At 43.7% G+C, this 22,379-nt stretch overlaps 1 protein-coding gene across 1 annotated transcript in view; it reads left to right on the top strand.

Annotated features, from left to right (window-relative positions):
• The window catches only part of MTUS2 (microtubule associated scaffold protein 2), a 1,086,829-nt gene that overhangs the window by 978,111 nt on the left and 86,339 nt on the right, over window positions 1–22,379 (top strand). Inside the window, exon 10 of the mRNA XM_086935158.1 lies at window positions 13,304–13,409. Within this exon, the coding sequence (XP_086791284.1) occupies window positions 13,304–13,409 (106 nt within the window). The remainder of the gene's footprint in view (window positions 1–13,303; window positions 13,410–22,379) is intronic.

Genomic DNA, 22,379 nt, shown 5'->3' with positions numbered 1-22,379 from the left:
ATGAAGCAACTGCTAGTAGGAAGTGTGGTGTGTGGCATTAATCCTAAGGCTCATATATAAAATGTGGTCTGACATTGTACTTGAAACACCTGAAGTTCCATCCCTAGATGCTCTTAAGTCTCAGGTGCCCTTTCCATGCCTGCTACAGTTGTAGGTATGCCAATCCTGAAGGATTGCAATTTCAAACGCTTAAAAGAAATACCTAGTAATCCTAATGCCCTTTGGCATATACATATAAAGAGCACTTCTGACAGTGGTGCACCATTTGCATGCATTAGAAAATTGGGGTGGTCACCAAGTGGTCTGTACGATGGACAATCCCTGCCTAGTGCCATGGGGCAACACTGCGAATTGTGCCTCGCCTAAATTTACTCAGATTTCGTCGCCTCCCGCATCTGTTTTAGACCTCCTCACTAACATACATAACCAATGTAGGCCCAGAAACACATCCTCACCACTTAATGCCCACATACCTGTCCATCTACAACTTCTCTACTTACTGAGAGACCCTGAATGCTTCAAAGAAAGGCAGCAAATATGCTCGAATGATGATGAGCAAACTTTTGGCAGCATCCTTAGCCACTGTGCAAGTCTGCCTAAGTCAGTCAACCTTCTGTTGTCCCTGCCAGCTGGCACACCCACCCTTTAAGTTCCTTAAGGCCAGCAAATAGGGCAGACACTGAGAGTTGTTGCTTTGCCAATGCCACCTACATACCCACTTCCCTTTGCATCCTTGCAAATGTCAGAGTGCTAGCTGCTTGAAGCAGAACCTCTTTACTCTACTTTAGGAGTAAGACCTGGTATGTCAGCCAGGCGATCTCCTAGGCTCTCTCTCATCTGGGAGCCAGTGCGGATGTCATTAGTTCTGGTACAATGGGACACCAGGAGTTCATAGACTCAAAAGAAAAGTGCCATCTCCATGTCTACTTACGGGAGTTCTAAAATCTACCAACTTAAATTGCGACAAGGCATCAGCTACTGTGTTCTTCAATCTGTGTGCCTGCCAAGAAGTGAAATGCACATTCCCCACTAGGCAGACCGAAAACAATGCTTTAAGCAGATCCAAGATAATGCTGCATTGATGGTGGATAAGGCTGATAGATATAATATTAGACCAATATATGTTTCTCCTTCCTGACCAGTGTGCTCCCCAAATGAGTAATGCTACAATAATAGGAAAAGGCTTCAGGAAAGTCAAATTCCTGGTGAAACCCCTCTGAGACCAATCTTCTGTCCAGTGTTGCGTAAACCATTTATTGACCAGCATGGTTCCAAATCCCACTCCGATACACATCTAAGTACAGAACCAACTCTCTGTTATTCAGTGCCATTTGTGGCCAGATAATTGAACCATTAAAGACCTGCATAAATGGTTCTCAAGTGTTTATGGTCCTCTTTGGCCTCCCTGAACAGCCAATTTTGGTGATGCTTAGCTTTGAAGCTGTACATGGCATTGGCGATGTTCCTAGAGAACATTCTGTCTATGGATGTGACTCTGAGAGCAACGTTGAGCTGACCAACCAGCACCTGTAGCTGATGGAGAGTACCCTTGGGAGACCACAGGCAAACAGTCAATGATGCCCGAAATGATTTCACCATGGTTGGTGGGAGCCTTTACAACCCTCTTGAGAAGCGGTTTCAGTGCTAGCAGTAACAGGTTAGTTGTGTAAACTTCGGGTTTCTCCTTGGCCAGGGGCACATCGACTGCGCTCAAGAACTCATGTCTGCAGGCTTCGGACCCCGGAGTTTCCTAAAAACAAGAAGTCATAAGTAGTGGACTATGTTTTAGGACCCAACACGATCCTGTACAGCCAATTTTAGAAACCAACTGAATGTCTGAAAGTGCGCAAAGACAACAACGTGATCCAAGGGCATACATACATAATCCGTGACCTAAAACGTGATTCTCAACAGGTGAAAAATCATGCGGTGAACCGGGAGCAGCCTGAAAGCTGACTGGATGTCATACATGTCATTAGCCCTTCTTCCCAGAGCCCACTGCTTGCTCAGGGCCTTGTTAAATAACATGTAATGAACCACACTAATACTGCAGTTTAACCCATCCTTTACCAACCGCCCAACTGGGGATAAAGTATGAATTAACTTGTAGTTGCAGTTCTCCTAGTTAGGGACTAGCCTGAGTGTAGAACAAACCAAACTCCAAAGCGGCGGATTGCCAGAAGAGCAACTGACCCTGCCAGCACCTCTTTCTGCATCTTCGCTTTGGCAATAGCTGGCTGGGCGAGGAATGATTTCGGATTTCAGGGAATAAAAGTACTGTGTGCTACAGGCAGATTTATGAAAGCCGCCCCTAAACCCAAAGAACAGGGTATCAGCATTGTTGCTTTGTCATCCTTTCCAAGGCGATCAGCCAGGATGTGCAGACAGATCGGAGATGTGGATTAGGCTTAAAGGTGATGCTGTGCTAATGGGCATTTGCTTTATGGTCTTTCAGCTTCCTGTGTTTCTTTAAACATTTTGCCTCTTGCAGTCACATAAGGAGCATATTTGGTTAAATGTACAGGCATAGCCCTTTGCACATTCCTTCCGGTTGAATTGCCAGCAGACTTTCTTCCTGTCCCCTCCCTGTCTATTCACCTGAAAGGAAGGGTTCGATTTCTAGGAGCTGTTGAGCACCCCAAACTCTGTCTTCCACAGGCTTATCTCCCTCTAGTCGCAAGCAATTACAGGCCTTCATATGTCTAAACTTCATGTTATACTTCAGGACTACTGTTCCTGGAAAAGGAGACCCTGCACTATGAAATGTAACCCATGATTTGAGGGTCCAGGGTGGGAAACTCTTCAGTCTGCATAAATGGTGAAACCTTTGACTCAGTTCTTCAACAATCTCACAGCCCAGATTTTCCTCAGACAGTACTCTCCATCTTTAACCAGCGTCCCTTTCTCAGGCATGACCCCAGCACTGATAAGATCAACCATTCCATGTCATAAAATTCCCAATCAGAGATTTTTTTCCTTCATTGCTGCAAGGACATTCCAGGCAATGGACCCCAGAGGGCACACCATTGGGTTGCTGCTTCCAAAAATCATCGGAGGCACACCTGACTTCTGAACGGATGTAGCACGTCTGCCTTCCCACGGGTAGGCACTTGGGAGATGCTCCCTGTTATTCTAACACCGCTGCAGCTAGGCATCCCAGCCAAGACTCCAGGAGTCACACCTCCTGCCGCCCCCGGGGAGCTGCTTGCAGGGCTCCTAAGGAGCACCTAAAACTGATTCTGTCGGGCTACATGCGCAGATGATAGCTGCCTCCCATGGGTGGAGAAACTGTGTCTGTGCCGCTCAGGCTGCATCTTCATGAGCATTTCGAGATTCTCCAGGGGTCAACTTTGCCGACTGGTACACACGCATGGGCACTATGTTAAAAAAGAAAACTTTGCATTATTTAGGGTACCGAAGAAATCTTCACCCATTACTGCTCTCCTGCCTGCTAGAGTGCAACACAACTGACCTCCCCTGGAATGCCATCTAATTCTGCCACAGGACAGAGAAGGAGTTATGCTGATGAGTCCCAGGCTGAATCACACTATTCACTAACAAACCCACTCAGGACTGTGACAGGAAATGATGTCCTGGTCCCCATTAGGACTGCCGCCTTACCTCTAACACACACTCCTTCAAATCGAGGGACTTCTTCAAGTGATGGTGAAAATGTTGTAGCGTGATCAAGATACAACAATCGCACAAATCAGAACATGCAGCTACTGATAGTCAAAATGCTTCTCCCCGACCTCATAAAGCACAGGAGCCATCCGTAGATCCGAGCACAAGGTTATGAACATGCAACAGTGTCCTATTAGGGATCATTAGAGATTAGGATTCATGATTTATGCAAAACCAACAATGTATTCTACGACGCCACAAATCATGAAAAAGGATATGACCAAAAAATACTTTATATTAAAAATTCTCAGGTCACATATTTTCATATGCAGCTTACATACACATTAAAACCGGTAAAATGAGTGCTCGGTGTCCTGTGAACACACTGTGCTGAAGAATTCGTGCTGACGGTGAAAAAAAAGGGGGTGTAGCTTCGGGGGTGGGGGGGGAGTCACCCCCCATATAAATATATTTTCTGATAAATAGTTGGGTACAGGAGCTTTCAGTCGGGTATGGTGAGGTGTCTGTCGGATTTCATCAGGATTTTACATATACACAGACAAAAATGCACACACTCCATTTAGATTTTTTTTTAATGTTGGGTATTTTTGGTAGTTTTTTTTTACAAAATCTTGTATTTTCTCTTACTTAATAACCCTACCAATCTGCATTCCTCTCCCTTTCCAATGCCCATTAGGGCCTTCGTGCGCCCTCTTTCTATAATGTATTTTAACATTATTTGCCAGCGTATGTGATATTTGAAAAATCTGCAGCTCACACCCCCATCCCGCCCAATCTAACTGACCAAGCTACACCCCTGGAAAAAAGGGGATCACAATAAAATCAAGGAAGGGCGGAAAGAGCACAATAATATGTGCAGAACATTGAGAAACTCAAGTCCAATAAGGAAAAAAGAAGCAGAAGCAATAGCTTGCTTAGCTATCTTGACTAGAGGGATGTGTTTTATTTGAGAACCCAAGTTCATGTCATAACGTCATGCCTTGGTGGTCTTATGTGCTTGCTTATGCCAGTGGTATGTGTACAACCTCCAGCCCAGTGGGTAGCTTCATTTTCTGTGGAAATTATTGTGCAACTTAAATTTCAGGTCCAATCTGATTTTGAACAGATCCAATTCAGTATTTTCACACGTCCAATCTTCGATAGATTTAGTACTTACAATCCCGAATCTTTTTTTAAAGTGAGAGAAAATAATGAAACATTCTTTAAGTATCGATGTTCACTTTGTAAATATTCGGCATCTTGCAGCCTGTACACTATCACTTTTCAGCCTTTCCTGCCTACATGGATCTAGTTGCCACAATGAGCCTTTTAGTTACAGGTGAGTAGGACTTGTCAAGGAATTGACAAGGTAGCATGGCTACACTCCAGCGGACGTGAATCCCAGAAGCGGGAGGGAATGGGCATGCAGCAGGATAGAAAAGGACACCTTGCAATGAAAACAAGGGAGACTGTGCCAGTTTGGCTCTTAAAATGTGGCACTGTTTACATCTGATGTCAGTGCTCTCTGGAGTGTGCTCTGCTGAGTTTTACCAGCAGACCCTGGAGTGCCAGAGGTAACTCAGAATGCTAAGGTGGAAAGAGGAGGTTAAACAATCTTTTTAGGGAGTATTTACAACTGACATTTTACACAACAAAATGGGAACCAGGAGGGGAATACCCGGTCGCAAAACATTCCTACATACCTGTGCGACTCGCTATTAGGAAGTGATACCCTTAACACACCCCTTCCTAATAGCGACTCACAAACCCTATTTTGAGTCAGTAATAGTTTAATGACTCGCAAAATAGGGTTGGTACATGCCAAAAAGCATTTTGGAGACCGGGACTTATTTTTCATTATCAAACTTTGACCAAGAGAGGGAAACCCAGAAATTTCCGATCTGAGTCGGCAGTAGCAGAAGGAAAGTGGACGGAAGAAAATAAACTTAGCAAAATATTAGACTGGCCCAAGGCAAGCGGACCCAGGCCAAAAATGAAAACAGGATGTGGTCCACATTGAACTCTTGGAAAAAGACATTCAGCAGAATGGGTATTAAAGCCTAGCAGCAAATTTAAACGAGACCCTCTGGTGAATGATGTCTCAGTGTGTCTTAAAACACCAGCTGAGATCATCATACAGAAGAACATTCTAGAAAGCTTATTGTTGGTGATTGTTCGTGATGTAGGACAAGGGAAAACAGAATTGTTCTTTTCTCTTCACTGGATGCCAGGGGAAGGTCCACCACTAAGCAGGAAAAATAAAATGATAATAACATCGTTATTATCATTAAATTTTTTGTAGGTTTGGGGCTGGCTTAGCAGGGCGGGGCTGGTGGCACAGGGGGAGAGTGGTTTTCACACGCCAGTATGCATGATTGTTTGGCCGGCCAAACAGTCATGCGCACATTGCATGTTCCCCACCTGGCTATAATGCACAGCCTGGTGAGGAACATGCACAGGCTCCTATTCCCCATCTGAGCACCGAACCACGGCGCTCAGACCAATCACACCATTAAGTGCCAAAACTGTATATCTTTGAATGAGAAGCATTGAGGCTCTCTTCCTTCAGGACAGTTTTCAAGTCTCCAAGCCGTAAAAGTTCCTACATTTCTGATGGATACATCTGCCAGTGGATTCCTCACCTTGTGAATATCCCCTGCGCCAGCAACATTCGGAGAATTCTTTTGTAGCTCCTCACGCCGACGTGGACAACGTCACAGACGCACGGTATCGCGCGCGGCTCCACTGACGTCACTGAATCCCTAACAGGACTCCGTCAGCGTGATGACATCAGTTCCATTTTTCCGCGTCGTCGACGCTAAAGGATTTTCTTTGGATCCTCAGTAGCTCGTTTGTAACTTTGTTACTGTTGTCTTTTTCGAGTAATTTCTTGTTTCCTTCGGAATGTCTTAGAGGAAATCTGGGTTCAAGCCTTGTGGGGAGTGCGGAAAGTTGATGTCCATTACGGATCCGCATGAAGACTGCGTGTGGTGCTTGTCATCGGACCACGAGGTCCAAGGATGCCCCTGTTGTAAGAAGATGAACCCAAAGGCGTTTCGAGAGAAAGAGGCAAAGCTGCTTGTTGCGAAGTTGAAAGGGAAGAAAGGTAGGAGACGTTCGAGGTCCCGCTCGAGGTAGAGGTCGGCTTCGGGACATGCTTCTCGATCCAAGAAGAAGCATAAGAAGAAGAAGCACGGGTCTCGGTGTCATTCAGAGAGAGAGTCGGCTCCGAAGTCGAAGTCACCAAAATGGCGACATCAGAAAGACTATGTGTCTCCTTCACCTATTGCACCGAATCCAGAAGGTGAGCCTTCTCCTTTGGAGTCTCCAGAGCAGTCTCCGGCTCCGGCGTTGAATCCATCCCCAACGCACTCTCCAACTAAAGAGGAGGAAGAAGCTCCTTTGCCTGAAGAGTCTTCGATTCCGGTGCATCTTCCATCGAATCTGATTGACCCGTTACCTGCTGTGCCTCGTCAAGAGCAGAATTTGGGGCCTTATCCATCTTTTCCAGCCCCGGGTCAAGACCAGACGCATTATCTCAATGCAATGTATTGGGTCCTTTCAAGAGCCATGTACCCCTCTGGAGCACCATCTGGTCCCATGGGTCCAATGGCTTTTAATCTGGGCGTCCCTCAGACATATGCTCTGGCGCCGTTTATGGCCTTTATGCCGGCTACGCCTTCTTGGCGTTTCCCGGCGCCGAGGCCATCAACGCCGATTCCATCATCACCGGCTCCGGTCCCGACTCAACCTCGTGCGCTTCAGGTTGTTCCTCCGGATCCGTTCACGGCACCGGCTCCGTCGGAATCGATTGTGGCTCTGTCAACGCCAATCCCTAGAATGAGGTCTAGGCGAGAGGCTCAAAGGTTGCTGGAAGAGCAGAGGTATCGAGCAGAGGAAATGGAGGAAGGAGAGTTGCAAGATACAGATTACTTGTTTGATGAACTTAAAGAAGCAAGTGGTTTGGAGTTATCTCCAGAGTGGCAGCTTTCCTCTGCTCTTGATGTTCCATCAAAGGATGTAGCACCATATCACATGGTTATTAAAAAAGCTGCAGAATTATTAGACTTAGAACTGCAGACTGCGGAGTTTAAATCTAACATTTTAACAGAGGTTCTCCATTCTCCCTCTTCAGTGGTGGAGCCTATGCTACCTTTAACTGAGGCTATCACAGAGCAAATAATGGAAGTGTGGCGTAAGCCTTTTTTGTCTCCTGCAGTTTCAAGGGCTGTTGCAAGGAGGTATAGGGTGGCTCCTCGGGATCCGGACTTCTTGTCAACACATCCGTCTCCTGAGAGTTTGGTAGTTCAGGGGGCCTGCTCCAAAAAATCTACTGGTGCCTTTCCTCAGGTCCCTGATGACAAAGACTCAAAGAGACTGGACCAGACAGCGAAAAAAGTTTTCTCTTCGGCTAGTATGGCCCTCAAATCCACAAATGCCACATGCCTTTTAGGGCGTTATATTCACGCCCTGATGGACCTGCGAAGCAGTTAGTGCCAAAAATACCTGAGGAGGACAGGAAGAACTTCAGTGAGGTTCTTGCAGATACGCAAGATGCTGCTCGCCAGGTGATCCAGAGTGGATTGGATACGGCAGACTCTGTGGCAAGAGTCATGGGGTCATCTGTTGCCACTAGGAGGGCTGCTTGGTTGAAAACATCTGAATTTTCACCTGATGTACAGGCTATTTTAATAGATTTCCCTTTCGATGGTTCCGGCCTTTTTGGAAAGAAGGCGGATGCCCTGTGGCCAATCCCGAAGCTCCTCTCACGCTTAAGAGAATTGGCTTGAGTGCTCTTGATTTGTGCTACAGGACAAACTGGAAGGAAAGGAAAAATAAAGTGAGTGTCATTTTATTTTTCCTTTCCTGACATTTTTGGGGGGTGACGCTCCTCCGCCGTACCAAAGGAGCCGCTGCTACGCCTGGGAGGAAGCTGCATTTCCTGCTTCATCTTGAAGTGTTAATAGGGTGTTTAAAAAACACATTGGAGCATCCACTTGCACCTTTTAGGGTAGATTTATGGCTTTGTGGAGGTTTTTTCCTGGTGGTGTTCCTAAAAGAACGACAGTGTACTTCTCTGCCAAATATTGTTCCAGAATTCCCATTCCGGACACATATTGGGATCTTGACTCAGTCTGAGTTCAGGAAAACAAGATAAAATAATAAGGGGCATCCCTATCCCAACTGATTAAATAAAAACAATTACAGAAAACCAAATTTAATCATAAAAGAGAAACTCACAAACCTGGCTATGAGTATATGAATTGTCAGTCCCCAGTGATTACTCTTCCATGTGTTCAGAACCCTTCAATTCAAACGATTCAGAAAGCATAAAAGATCCAAAGACATCTCAGCACCGAGCAAATGTCCAAAATACCAGAATGAACAAAAGACAACAGATTTTACCTATCTGCAAAACACAGGATAATTCCCAGTTTTCTTGACGGCATTTGGTAACCTGTTGGATATGTGAGAACACTATACAGTAACGCTTTAATCCTTGCAAATCTTGGGATTGTGCATACCACCTTATTTTTTTGACTGCAGGCACATGGGGAATACATAATCCTTAAGTATCTCCCTCAGAAAATCATGAGCCGAACCGTACATAGCATTTTGAATAACATCTGCACCAAAACCAGCAGCCAGTACAGTTATTTAGAAATCAGGAAGTGATACAAAAGGGGGTGATACAAAAGGGGGTGGTGATGGACGGAGCATCTGAATCAATCAAACACTCACGGGAACAGGTCAGACTGATTTGCATATAGCCATGTCTGAACTGGGGTGGCAGAGTGGGCTAAAGAACGGTGATGGATTAAACCCAGATCTTTTGACTGGGTGCGAGTGTTTGATTGGTTCAGATGCTCCGTCCATCACCACCCCCTTTTGTACCAATATTCTTATGAAGCCCAGGCCTGTTCCCACCGGCACTGCTAACTATCAGCCCATAACCTGCTGTCAATTGCCTGGAAGATCTTGGAAAAGAACGTGTCCAGATATATATCCACCTATCGGGAAGATCACAGAATAATCGATCATTTACAGACTGGCTTTTGTCCGAGGCTGGCCATTGAATCCACCCAGGCTGTCACATCGGATAAAGTCATAGCCTTTTTATATGAGTGTTACGGCGTGTGTGATCCTTCTGGCCTCTCGTACATGTTTGATACAGCTTTTTACATGTGACACTGTAAACCATGTTATTCTAAGAAAGATTGCTGAGTATGAGAATTTCTTGTATTGCTCTCTCCTGGCTACAGGCTTTCTTTGCGGCAAGGTCTTATCAGGTTTTTGATAGAGCATGTACATCAAATATTTTCCCACTAATATGCAAGGTACCCCAGGGCTCCTCATTGAGCCCAACCCTTTTTAACGTATATATGAGGCCACTGGCAGATAATATCCAGCCCTTTGGGATTTAAATTATTTCGTATGCTGATGATACTCAGTTGTTTTTCTCCCTCACTCAGAGCCAAAACTCCCTCTCCTCTTTGTTAGGCCCTTGCCTTGAGCAAAATGCTAACTGGATGAGTAGCCTCTACTTTAAGCTAAATGGAGTTAAAACGGAGTTTATGATCCTTTACAATAATCCTAACTCCTCTGTAAGTTTCGGCATGCCAAGCTGTTTGGGTCCTCCTGCTTCAATAAACAGCTATAAAGAGTTTAGGAATGTGGCCGGACAAAACCTTGAACTTTGATGCTTAAGCAGTAAAACTCGTAACCATCTGCTACATTTCCTCTCTCCTTCCCTATACTTCCCAGAGTCTGTTAGTCTAGGCTCTCTTTCTTTCCCCCCTGTACTACGGCAACTCTCTTCATCTTGAAGCGCCAAAAGATACAATTCGGAAGTGGCAAGTAGTGCAGAATTCTGCTGCTCGGATTCTCTATAACCTCCCGAAACACCAATCCCCGAACTAGCCTTGAGCAGCCTCCATTGGCTCCCGGTGGACCAAAAAAATACATCTAAATCATTCTGTATCATTCACAGGGCAGTCCTTCATAAAGGAGCCCTGATCTCTCACTCCTTGGTATTGCCCTGCCTTCCCAGCAGAACTCTACTCTCCTCCAATGCACATCTCGTTACAGTCCCGATTCAACAGGTGAAATATGGAGGGTGCTTCTTTGTCTATAAAGCAGCTAGACTTCCTCTCTCTCTTTGCGATCTGCACAAACAGAACTCCCCTTTCAGAAATCACTAAAGATCTGGCTCTTTCAGAACAGCTCCCTGTAAACTCCTCCAACTGCTCTGTGCCGCACTTTCAGCGCTGGGTGTCCTAAGAGTAGCTATGCGCTCTACAAGGGCTTCATAGAATAGCATGAAATAGCTGACCATGGTAGTGTATTCCAGAGCCTGGCAGATATCAACATATGAGGTGCGGTGTTTGAGTACTTCCACATGTTGTTTTCTCCAACCCGGTCCCTCATTACTACTAATTTAACGCGGCACAGTTGACCTGTGATGTCCTGCTCGGGACTTCACTATCATGGATGTGAAGTAATGTCTTTGTATGTCCCTTATCTCTCTGGTAAGACCATTAGGCGGAAGGACTATATCCTATGTTGACGAGACCCAGTTAATCAACAAACTCCGTGACAGTGGCCCATCTCCATGTCCAAGGGTGACTTTGTCTGCACGTTGAATGCTAGTAAAGTCAAGGTTCTGTTACGTACAAGGCTGTACAGGCTACCGGGCTTTCCTTAATAAACAATGCAAAACAAATGTTTAAAAAAGTACAGTTTCAAGCTATTTGTTTTTCCTTGTTCATTTAGAAGGCTCACAGCTCCCCAGCAACAAAATCAGCCCCTCCGCAGTGAACTTTGACCCCACCCTGCCACCCCGCAAAAAACTGTGCTAGCCTGTCCGGCCCTGGCTACGTTGTAATAACATCCTCTCTGGGACAATGTACAATGGCTATCAGACCTGGGGACACTTCAAACCTCAGCAGCCAAGACAATATCTTGGTATTGTAATTGATCAGAAGACCTCTTTTTTGGGCCAGGTGACAGCAGTGGCATAAAACACATTTCTAATCCTCAAGTTTATTAAGAAAGTTTCTTCCTTCCTCCCTAGAGAGAAGCTTGCAATGGTGGTTGCCACTTGTGTATTGTGATTAATGCAACATCCTGTACCCAGTGTTCCCAGAGTTTACATTACATACCTATAGAACAGCAGGTGCACGTCAAGCGGATCCGTATGGCTTACGCTATTGTGATAAATCAGAGCTTGATGCTGGATGTGTATATCCGCTCATATACTTTGTGATCTGCAGCCCCGTCCATCTTCATTGTGTGTCGGATAGCGAAAGAGTGTACTAGCGACGCGTTTTTATTATTCAGAGCCCAAGCTGTGGAGCAACCTGCCATGTAGTCTCTCAAAAATGAAGAACCCCTCTCATCCCCCAAAAGCCCTTCAAAAAATGTGTATTCTGTTAGTCGAATTCCAGACCCACTTAGTATTATTTCTTCTTGTTTTCTGTCTTTCTCCACTGCCAGTAAGCTTTTTAAGCAGTAACATGTTTTTCTAAATGAATAAATAAAATGACACCTTGCTGGGGTTTGGGTTTTAGTGATTATGAATCACTGCCAACCTTTCAAACAAGCATTGCGGCGATTACAATTGTAAGGTGATCTGAGTTTTAAGTGGAATACCAATCTTTGATGTCTCCATTAACCTTCCTATCAGCACCTCTTAGCTTGCTATTAATCCACTTCATGCCTCGATTACCACCCGGGACTGCAATGCCACCCAATTTGGCAAAGGTTGTATAGATTTAACCCATCTCACAAAGGGTGGCATATTTCCCCTTTCTGATAATTGTAGATTAATGAGATATCCAGTGTGCTACTTAGATTGATGCCAGAAGAGGTGGATTCATGAAGTAAGTGCAGGTGGGGCTGATAGAAGTAATATTATGTACTGGTTGTTAGAGTCCTGAGAGTGATGAGCACGGTACCACCCCCTAGAACCCTTAATAGTTGTGCATAATCAGTTGCTGACAGGTGATGTGTGCTCCTGGCAGGACACACCTAAAGGCGGTAATGCTACCTCCAGCAGACATCTAAGATAAATATCGTGTTTATGTACAGATCATGCCCCATGCAAAAGAGTCTTATTTGCAAGGCCACATGTCATGTAGATGGCTTCCAACCTCTACATCAGCTCGTGCTGTAACATGCCTTGTCTGATGGTGAGCTGTGTGTCTCCTTGGAACGACTGAGAGGACCCCGTCCACCTCTACAAGGGGTGGTGGCAGAAGGGGGGTTGTAGGACTCTTCTTTTGGCCACCACCTAACCTCTCCTGCAGTAGATTCTGACATCTTTGCCTTGGCTGGGACTCAGATGAAGAACTTGAGGGAAATGATTCATGCTTTAATGATATATTCAGTTGTTTTACTTTATTTATTTTCTCTGTGATTGCTATGACTTACAAAAAAAGGTGAATATCACCAGACAGGTGGGCTGATATCTTACGATTTTGTAAAGCAGGAACCCTTCCTTGTTAATCATGATGCCGATACCAGTTCTAAAATCTATTTCTCTTTAGGAATGTTTCAACTCCTCTATGATTTGTGCTAGAGTAGACCTCTCTTGTCAAACTGACCTGCTCCCTGGTGTCGTTTTGATTTTGTTTGGATTGTTCATTGTTTTCTTTTCATGATTTTGTCATTTGAACAGATTGATGATATGGTAGTATCCCACGATTCTACAGTGCTACAGCTGGAGAACCACCACACGGAGGCCATCGCGGTCCTGCGGGATGAACACAACTACCAAGTTGAAGGCAAGCTTTGCTTATCTATAATAAACACCTAGAGCGTGTGTAAACACGAGCAGAGTTTGAGTAAATGCTTAGGGGGATATTCGCAAAAAAGGGGCGATAACTTATCGCCATCTTCAGTCATCGCTAGAAAAGTTAACGCTGCCTAACCCTGATTAATATCGCCATGTTAGCGGGCTATCTTCAAGCCCACAGTACATGGCAATAGTAACAGGGAAAGGGTGTCAAATCCCACGCACTAATAATTGTGATGCCGAATTTAAATCCTGCGTTAGCCAGCGATACGTTGTGAATGGACGATAATCGCCTGAAAAGTTCCATCATCACTACTTTAAGCTCCCGGCCCAACACTGCCCCTGCTGGAAGCCAGGTGTCACTGTGAGACTGGCAGCATGGTGACCGCGTCAATCAGCTTCCTCGAAGTCTGACCATTTGTTTTTACCAAAAATGCTGTCATTTTAGTGGGGCTAACGTAGCCAGGCACCTTTCATCTGGAATACCTGCATCTTGAAAGACTCCTGGCTGTGTTCCTTTCCATGCTGCAGGTAGTCATCCTGCTTAACACCAGCAAAAGGCAAGTGTAAATTTCCTGCTGCTACCACGGCTTATCACCTGTTTTTGGTTTGCTTCGCAGATCTGGCATTTAGTTGTGAACGTTGCATTGTGTTTTTTTCATGTGTTTTTGCTTGGGAATGCCTACTCTGCATCTCATTAGAGTTATTTGATGGTGTCCACCGCGGGGATACATTTTGGGGCAGTTATCGCAGGAATACTGGTGATGTATGCAGTTTGCACCTTGTGAATGGGGTGTTAATTCTAGCACCACTTTTGAAGCATTAAAGTGGGGTTCATTCGGAGATAAGTCCTTTTGAATATGCCCCTTAATGTTGTCCAGCACGGTTTCACCTCGTGAACCCTTCCCAGTCCATTCTCACGTCAGGTCCTCTGTCTTTGAGGGAGTTTGGCTATCTGACTGTCCTCACATTCATGGTTCAGAAAGACTCTGAGCATTTAGTTCTGAAATTCCTTGCCCGCGTCTCCATCTCATCTAATCGACCTTTCCCTCTTTTATACTCCTTGACATCAACTTGGCCTTACCAAAGCCATTGCCATTTTCATTTTCTCAAGTTCTTTTCTCTATCCCATGTTTTTGTTTTGTGTTATAATGTTTTATTAACATTTTGTGTCCCATGTTAACATGGTTCAATCTAGAATTTAGCCACAGTACTCTGTAGCTCCGACTCCCTTTATCAAATTTTTTGGGCCCAGCGCTCAAGATGGGTTGGTACCTCCATTCATCACCAGCCTGATTAGGACTGGATAAAAATGTGAGCTAAAAAGCAGAAAGGAAAGAACCAGCACTTTTAAGTTGGTTTGGTAAAACTCCTAGAATCTTCTCTGCGGGCGAACTAAAGTAACGGCAGATTCTACTCCAGAAGCAAAAAGCCATTTGTTTTCGAACTTTGTCATCTCCCTAGGCAACACAATGAGCAGCAATTTTGATTTTTTGTCAAGAGATTCACATACAAATACACGCACAAAAAGATCACCGAGTGATTCACTTTCCCATATTTCAGATAGAAAGAATACATTTGTCCCCCTTTTATTCTGCAATTTTGGTACAGCATGACCATTAACTCACTAATTATTTCAGCTTTGAAACTGACATGGTACGATTCAATCCGTATTTGCACAATTATTTCAACATTTGGTCTACTTCCAGTAGCTGATTAAACTGAACAAAATATATACTACTATGTTTTCCTCAAGGTCTTGTAACACCAGGCAGCCATTTCTGTATTTAGAGGTTTATTAGAATACAAAATAGGTCCACGGATCGTACATCTGTACATGATTATGGGACATCACAAAAAGTTAGCAACATACACTTCATTGAAGCTATAACCAGTGCGCAAGTTTGAAAAAATTACGTTAGGATTCCACCAATGGGACCCAGAGGTGGAATCAGCAACTGGGTGGAATTGCAAGAATCAGAGTGTTGAACAGCAGAATATGACCCACAATGTACACATCTATTTTTCAAAATCTCTGACCCCAAAAAATTTGCAATATGGACAAATGTTATAGTAAACCTGTTCTGAATTATTTAATTGGTCACTGACTGAGTGCATATTAAAAAATCATATATGTTAAGGCACCTGTTGGAAAGATCTTTGTGTACACAACACACAAATCTATCTGGTCTGAAGGGTTTCCCTCAGGAAATCGTACTAAATCAGGGAACCCAATATTTCTGATCGCAGGTGTGTCAGGATTCTTATAAAAATAATGACGGACCCTCACCTTCCATCCTAGGTGGCATGCCTCATCATCAGGTTGTAACATCCCCAACAGTTTCTTTAGGAGAGCGAATGGGCTCACTGTATTTACAGGAAGTGTTTTGTTGGTGGTGGTAGAGCAACACCATCGCGAGGCAAGGGATCCTAAAAATCCCTTCCCGAAAGAATATTAAAATTTGTGTGTTGGGATTATTGAGATACTTATTGCTCCCATACCCCTTAGCAATAAATATCCCAGACATGTGTCAGCTTGTCTGGGGCTCTTCCGGGGGTCCAAGGCTTTCTTCTGGGTCGTGATCCCTACTTAATTAGTCAAATCTCATTCAATCATGCATACACTCACATTGGTGCCTAATGCATGTGGCACACCCCCTGGATGTGTTGCTCCTGGTGAAGTATTTTCTGCATCTAGATATCCAGTGCCCCATGGAGGGAAAACACTGGCAAAACACACCTAAAAAGAAAACGGTGGGGGGACTCTCTGTCATGACTGTTTGACTACAGGGGACTACAAGGGACAACCATGCCAGGGGGATTTCTCTGGGGATTGACTTACAACATCAAGGTTTATTTTGCGACATTAATAATTGGGATATTTCTGAAGTGAAACAACAGGAGTTCTTCACCCAATAGCACAAGACCCCATAATTACCATACTGGTTTAACATCTGAGTCTTATGTACACTAATGTGTTGTGTGCACAAGAAAAGTGCTTTTGATCTCCAAAATAAAAACACTGGCTGGACATTGATTTATTGATTGCTATTGGGGAGGTCCGTTGATTTTTGAGTGTCTAATGCCATCACTTCCCTGAGTAAGCCTTGGGTTGCTCAACTTTGCTACCATTAGTGTCATGTGCTAAAGAGGAGTAGGTATTGCTCAGTTTTTGGCTTCATAGTTAGTTTAAGCCCCAGGTTGCAGGTGGTAAAAGGCTCTGGTTGTCACAGTCTAATTTCAGTAACCCCTGATTTCCATAGTATCCTGGCATATTGTCTTGAAGGCCAGACAAGAACACTGATACATTATTGGTCTCTCCCCAGGAAGTCAGTGTATGCTATGTAAAATCTGTTTTTGCAGCATGAATTGTATCTGGATTCACATGCTTTGCATTATTCTGCCATCTAGTGTTTGGGTTTTAATGACTTTTTTTAACCCTTTCCATGCGGCCGCAATTCCCCTGGTGTGCTGTAAACAGCACGAACAGGGGCGGGCCGTGACGAACCCCAGCCGTCATCAGCACACCAGCACCGTAGTGCATGACGGCTGGGGTTCGTCATCAGCATGGAAGGGGTTAATGGTGTCATCTGTTCTTACCATTTGGTGCCTTGCCCCAGTGTGCAAGGCAAATTTGTTTTTCCAATCTAATAGAGACAGCACTGGGCAACATGCAAACAATGCCAGTCTCTCATGACGTGTTATCCATCCAGAAGGGAAAAGTTCTTCACACACAACCCACACTGGCAGCATAGCTCCTGAAGACATAGAATTCAGAGATTTAGGTATTCTCGGAAAAACAACGTTATGTTATGTTTGTTATGTTATGCAGATTTGTGTGGCGCAGCTTATCACCCATGAAGGTATTCAGGCACTGGAGCAGGAGCGAAGGCAATGCGCTGCTCCTAGTTATACAACAAGATCTTCTGTAGTGTAGTTCCTATATTCCCAATAGGCTCTGCGCATTGGAATAATATACACTATAGATTTGACATAGGACTACGGTCAGTATGTCTCTATTGAGTATATTAAACTTAATTGTGTGAGCCGACTAACTCAGAGGTCACTCAAAACTTTCTCGAATAAACAAGAAGGGATTAGTTTCTGACAATCGCATAAACATGACAACTTTGTTTCCCTAGGACTGGAACAAATATCTTCAGAGTCGTGGAAACAATAGAAAACTATTTTACTCAGTCAATCGTGCATGCTTTGTTTCTACTGAGTTAAGGAGAAATAGTGAGACGAGCATTTTCAATAAAAGGATTTATTGAACAGTCTTCTTTCTTATGCAAGAGAGGCGAACTGCTACAATCGTTAGAATGCAAAGTATAAAGCGTACAGCAGGAAAAGTATTATAAAATAATACTGTAATTGCATTGTCCGTTGCTATGACATGTAAAAACGCACACATACATAACACAGGCTAAAATACTCAACTAATGCTTCTAAAATACGCCTACCCCAATGTACCTAACCTAGGTCTAGTACCAGGGAAAAAGTAGGTGCTGCTTAGCATAAGTTTCAGTTCTGCCAAGAATTGCCAAAGGTTTCTCTAGGTTCTAATCCGCTCCATACCTTTAGAATGAAAAAGGTTGGTATCTCTGTCTCGGGACTCGATTTCCCAAAACCCGCAAGGGGAGTCAGAAACACTGGAGCTGGATTCTCTGCAGGAGGATGTCAGCTTCTTTGTCAGTGCATCAGCTGGAAAGTCGGCTTCCTTCTGCACTTGCTGTAGCGAGCTGCATCGGGCAAGTAGGTAGTCGAACTGCACCGAACCACACCGTGCTTTGCCATAGCAAGTGAAGGTATATTTATACCTTGAAGGTGTTTAGGAATGCCAGCTTTGATCTAAAGTCGGGCATATGAACGTCATGGATGAACCCCAAAGGAATAGTTCTTCATGCATAAAAGAGTTTCTTGGAGAAATCAATATCCAGGCTAGGGGAAGTCCCTTCTGCTTAAGAGTCTGGTTTTCCAAGAAATCGTTGTGACGTAGATGAACGGATGGAAGTAGTCATGCCTGTATTTGGGTAGCATGGGCTATGGCTAAATAAGGACTGGATTTCTATGCTTATATAAGGGCAATGTGAATTATACCTATATAAGGGCATGAATCGGGAAAAATGCGCACGAAATCTAAATCGATACACACAATTTCTTGCAAAAGTTGAGGAGGGGAGTGGCAGTTCTGATGTGTAGAGGGAGTTTGTTCCAGTTTTCGGTGGGGATGAAGGCGCATTCCCCCCTGTCTTGCTTTTGTGGATGCGGGGATTTGTGCAAGGTAGAGAGAAGTGAAGTTTAGCTGTCTGGAGGTTTGGTAAAGTTGGTTGTTGAGGTATGCTTGTCCTGTGTTGTGGAGGGCTTTATAGACGTGGATGAACATTGGAAGTCCTAAGGGAAGCATGAAGGTAAACTAAAAGGAAATGCTACACAGCCTAATGGTAAAGGTATGTGAGTTGGTACCAAAGGTCTAGCCTTTCAGAAGCAGGACGTAGGACACCCCGTCACCAGATACCTAACAACTCCTGGATAGCAAACTGACATACAACTTGCTTAAGGTTCAATTAATAACGATAGAGGTCTAGCCTAGGAGTCACATAAGCAGAAGTTTACTGACAGTGTGGTGTAGTTCCTATATTCCCAATAGGCTCTGCGCATTGGAATAACATAAACGATAGTTTAGACGTAGGACTGAGGTCGACTAGGTCTCTATTGAATATGTCAGACTTAATTGTGTGTGCCAGCTAGCTCAGAGGTCACTAGAAACTTTCTCGAATAAACAAGAAGGCGTTAACTTTCCTGGATGGACACGAAGGGATTAGCTTCTGACAACCATATCACATGACAACTTTGTTCCCCCTGCAATAAGGAATATCTCCAGAGTCGCGGAAACAATAGATAGCTATTTTACTATGTCAATCGTGCATGCTTCATTTCATCAGAAATGCAGAGAAATAGAGAGACAGGCGTTTTCGATAAAAGGGTTATTTATTGAGCAGTCTTCTTTCTCATGCAAGAGAAATGAATTGCCACAATTGCAATACTTGTCATAAATTAAAGTGCGTACAGTAAAAGGAGTATTATGAAATAATCCTGTAAAAGCATTTATATGGTTTCTAAGTCATAAGATACTTAAATGGATAAAATACATACAATGATAAAATAATGACTAAAGGTACTCAACTGGTGTTTCTAAGATACGCCTACCCCAATGTACCTAACCTAAGCCTAGTACGTGGGAAGGAGTAGATGAGTTACAGTTTTTTGCCAAGAATCTGAATCAAGAATTCTCTATGGGTCTACTCAGCTCCGTACCTTAGGTATAGAATGAAGGAGGTCTTGTATCTCTCTCTCAGGACTCGATCTCCCAGAAACCCGCAAGGGTGACCGGAAAACACTGGAGCTGGATTTCTCGGCAGGAGAAAAGACAGCGTCTCTCTCAGTGCGTCAGCAGGGAGGGTCGTCTTCCTTCGGCATTCGCATCAGCAGGGTGTCGGGCAAGTAGATAGCCGATCTGCTCCAAACCACTGTGTGTTGCTTATGGCAGATGCTGGTATATTTATACCTGGAAGGTGCCGAGTTTGACGTAAGGTTGGACATAAGACGTCACTAAGAACTGGCAGTTCTTTCAGGACTCTCAGGAGTTCTAGGACAAATCAAAACAGAAGCAGGGGGAATTCCCAGGCTGCTGGAGGCTTGGTTTGTTTAAGAAGGCATTGTATTTTCTGCGAATCTATGGGAGTAGCCTTGCCGTATTTGGACTGCATTGGCTATGACTTAATATGGATATGATTCTTATGCCTTTCTAGGGATATGATTTGTTATAGCCGCATAAGGGAATAAATCGGGAATATCTAATTAGGGTCCTAGATACATTCACAACAACAGCACCAGAGGTCAAAATGTTCTAGAGGAGGCAAGAGAATTCTCCCACCAAGATGCATACCAGCACCCATGTGGAACCTAAATGTTGTGCTAACAGAACTGACTAGAGAACTTTTTGAACCAGTCCACGAAGCAAAACATAAATTTGTCACACTAAAAATAGCCTTCCGAATTGTAATGACATCACTACCTTGGGTTAGCGAGTTGCAAGCCAGGATTCATACATTTAAATACACTTGGACAGGGTAATCATTAGGACTAACCCACATTTTCTACCAAAGGTCATATCACGTTTTCAAATAAACCAAACCATCCAAATACCAAGTTTCATCCAGGAGCCAAAGACTCGAGCTGAAACAGCCTTATTTATTTTGAAAGTTTTATAGCACCTTAGCTGCGTGTAAACATTTCTCCCCAGTGCTGCGCTGTCCATTAGAACTAGTGCTGAATGGACGTTCAATGGTCGTGCGCAGCACTGGGGAGGTAGCGCTGCTGACGACCATTGGCCGTCAGCAGCACTTAAGGGGTTAAAGAGCGAACAAGATCCTGGCGGATATCAGAGCGCTATACAATCAATAAATGTTACTTATACAGTAAATAAGAGCGAATCCAAACATACGTACAAAGCATATTGTAAAAACAGTATAATAAGATGCAACATCGTCTGTCTTGTGGTTGGGCGCGCGTGTGCATTTCGTCACAGGGTTTCAATAGACCAATGAATTTGGCCAGGAGGATGGATTTTACTTCCTTTTTAAAAGAGGTAGTGGAAGGGTTAAGTCCATTTTCTGGGGGTAAGGCATTCCAAATTCCGGGCGCCATCCCAGAGAAGATTCTGTTATACGTTTTTTTTTTTATTTAATTTTTGTGGTTTCAGTAGTAATTGTTCTGCATTACTTGAGGTTCTGATCCCACCAAAGATTGTCATTTTCTGTGCCAAGTAGCTGGGTGTCTTGTGATGCATGGCTCTGTGCCTCATGCATGCAATTTTCAGCTGAATTCTCTCCTCCAAGAGTAACCAGTTCAGGGATTGTAGGTCCGGGGAGATGTGGGAGCTACGTTTAGACCCAGTTATGAGTCTTGCTGCAGCGTTGATTGAAGCTCTTAATGGTACAGTTGATGCTTTGGGTAGGCCGCAGAAAGAGACACATCCGTATTGCACTCTGGGTATAACCAGAGCCTGTACTGCTTTCTTGAAATCATTGTGTGTAGGAACGGTTTTAGTTTCTTCACTGTGTTTATCTGGAAGTTTGCTTCCTTTGTAGCACTGCTTATATGTTTTTGCAGGATCACTGACATAATATCGAATACAATAATATAGAATTACCAAAATATCGAGGAAAAAATATAGAATACAAAAATATCAAATTCCTATCTACAAATAGGTAAGTACAAAAATATTGAATCAAAAATATAGTTTTAAAAAATATAGTTATTCAAAATATAGAATTTTAAAAAATGTCTTAAAAGTAATTTAAAATTAATGAAATAATAAATATAATTAACTGAAACATACTTAAAAATACTTAACCTTAAATTTATTCAATAATTAATTTAAGTTGAAAATACAATTAATTTATTTAAACATATATATATTAACATAATATTAATAAAATATTTACAATATTATTACCGTAGGATAGCGTAGGGGTAAAAATTACTATTCCCACTCCAGTGAGTGCAACAGTAGGGAAAGCGTTGGATAGCATAGGGGTAACAATTACTATTCCCACTTCAGTGAGTGCAACAGTAGGGAAAGTGTTGGATAGCGGGAGAGTTAAAATTACTATTCCCACTCCAGTGAGAGCAACAGTAGGGAAAGCGTTGGATAGCGGGAGGGTAAAAATGACTATTCCCACTCCAGAGAGTACAACAGTAGGGAAAGCGTTGGATAGCATAGGGGTAAAATGACTATTCCCACTCCAGAGAGTGCAACAGTAGGGAAAGCGTTGGATAGCGTAGAGGTCAAAATTACTATTCCCACTCCAGAGAGTGCAACAGTAGGGAAAGCGTTGGATAGCTTAGGGGTAAAAATTACTATTCCCACTCCAGAGAGTGCAACAGTAGGGAA

Source organism: Lissotriton vulgaris, chromosome 8 (assembly GCF_964263255.1).
Source record: "Lissotriton vulgaris chromosome 8, aLisVul1.2, whole genome shotgun sequence".
Classification (NCBI taxonomy): Eukaryota; Metazoa; Chordata; class Amphibia; order Caudata; family Salamandridae; genus Lissotriton; species Lissotriton vulgaris.
This window is presented reverse-complemented; position numbering and strand designations above follow the sequence as displayed.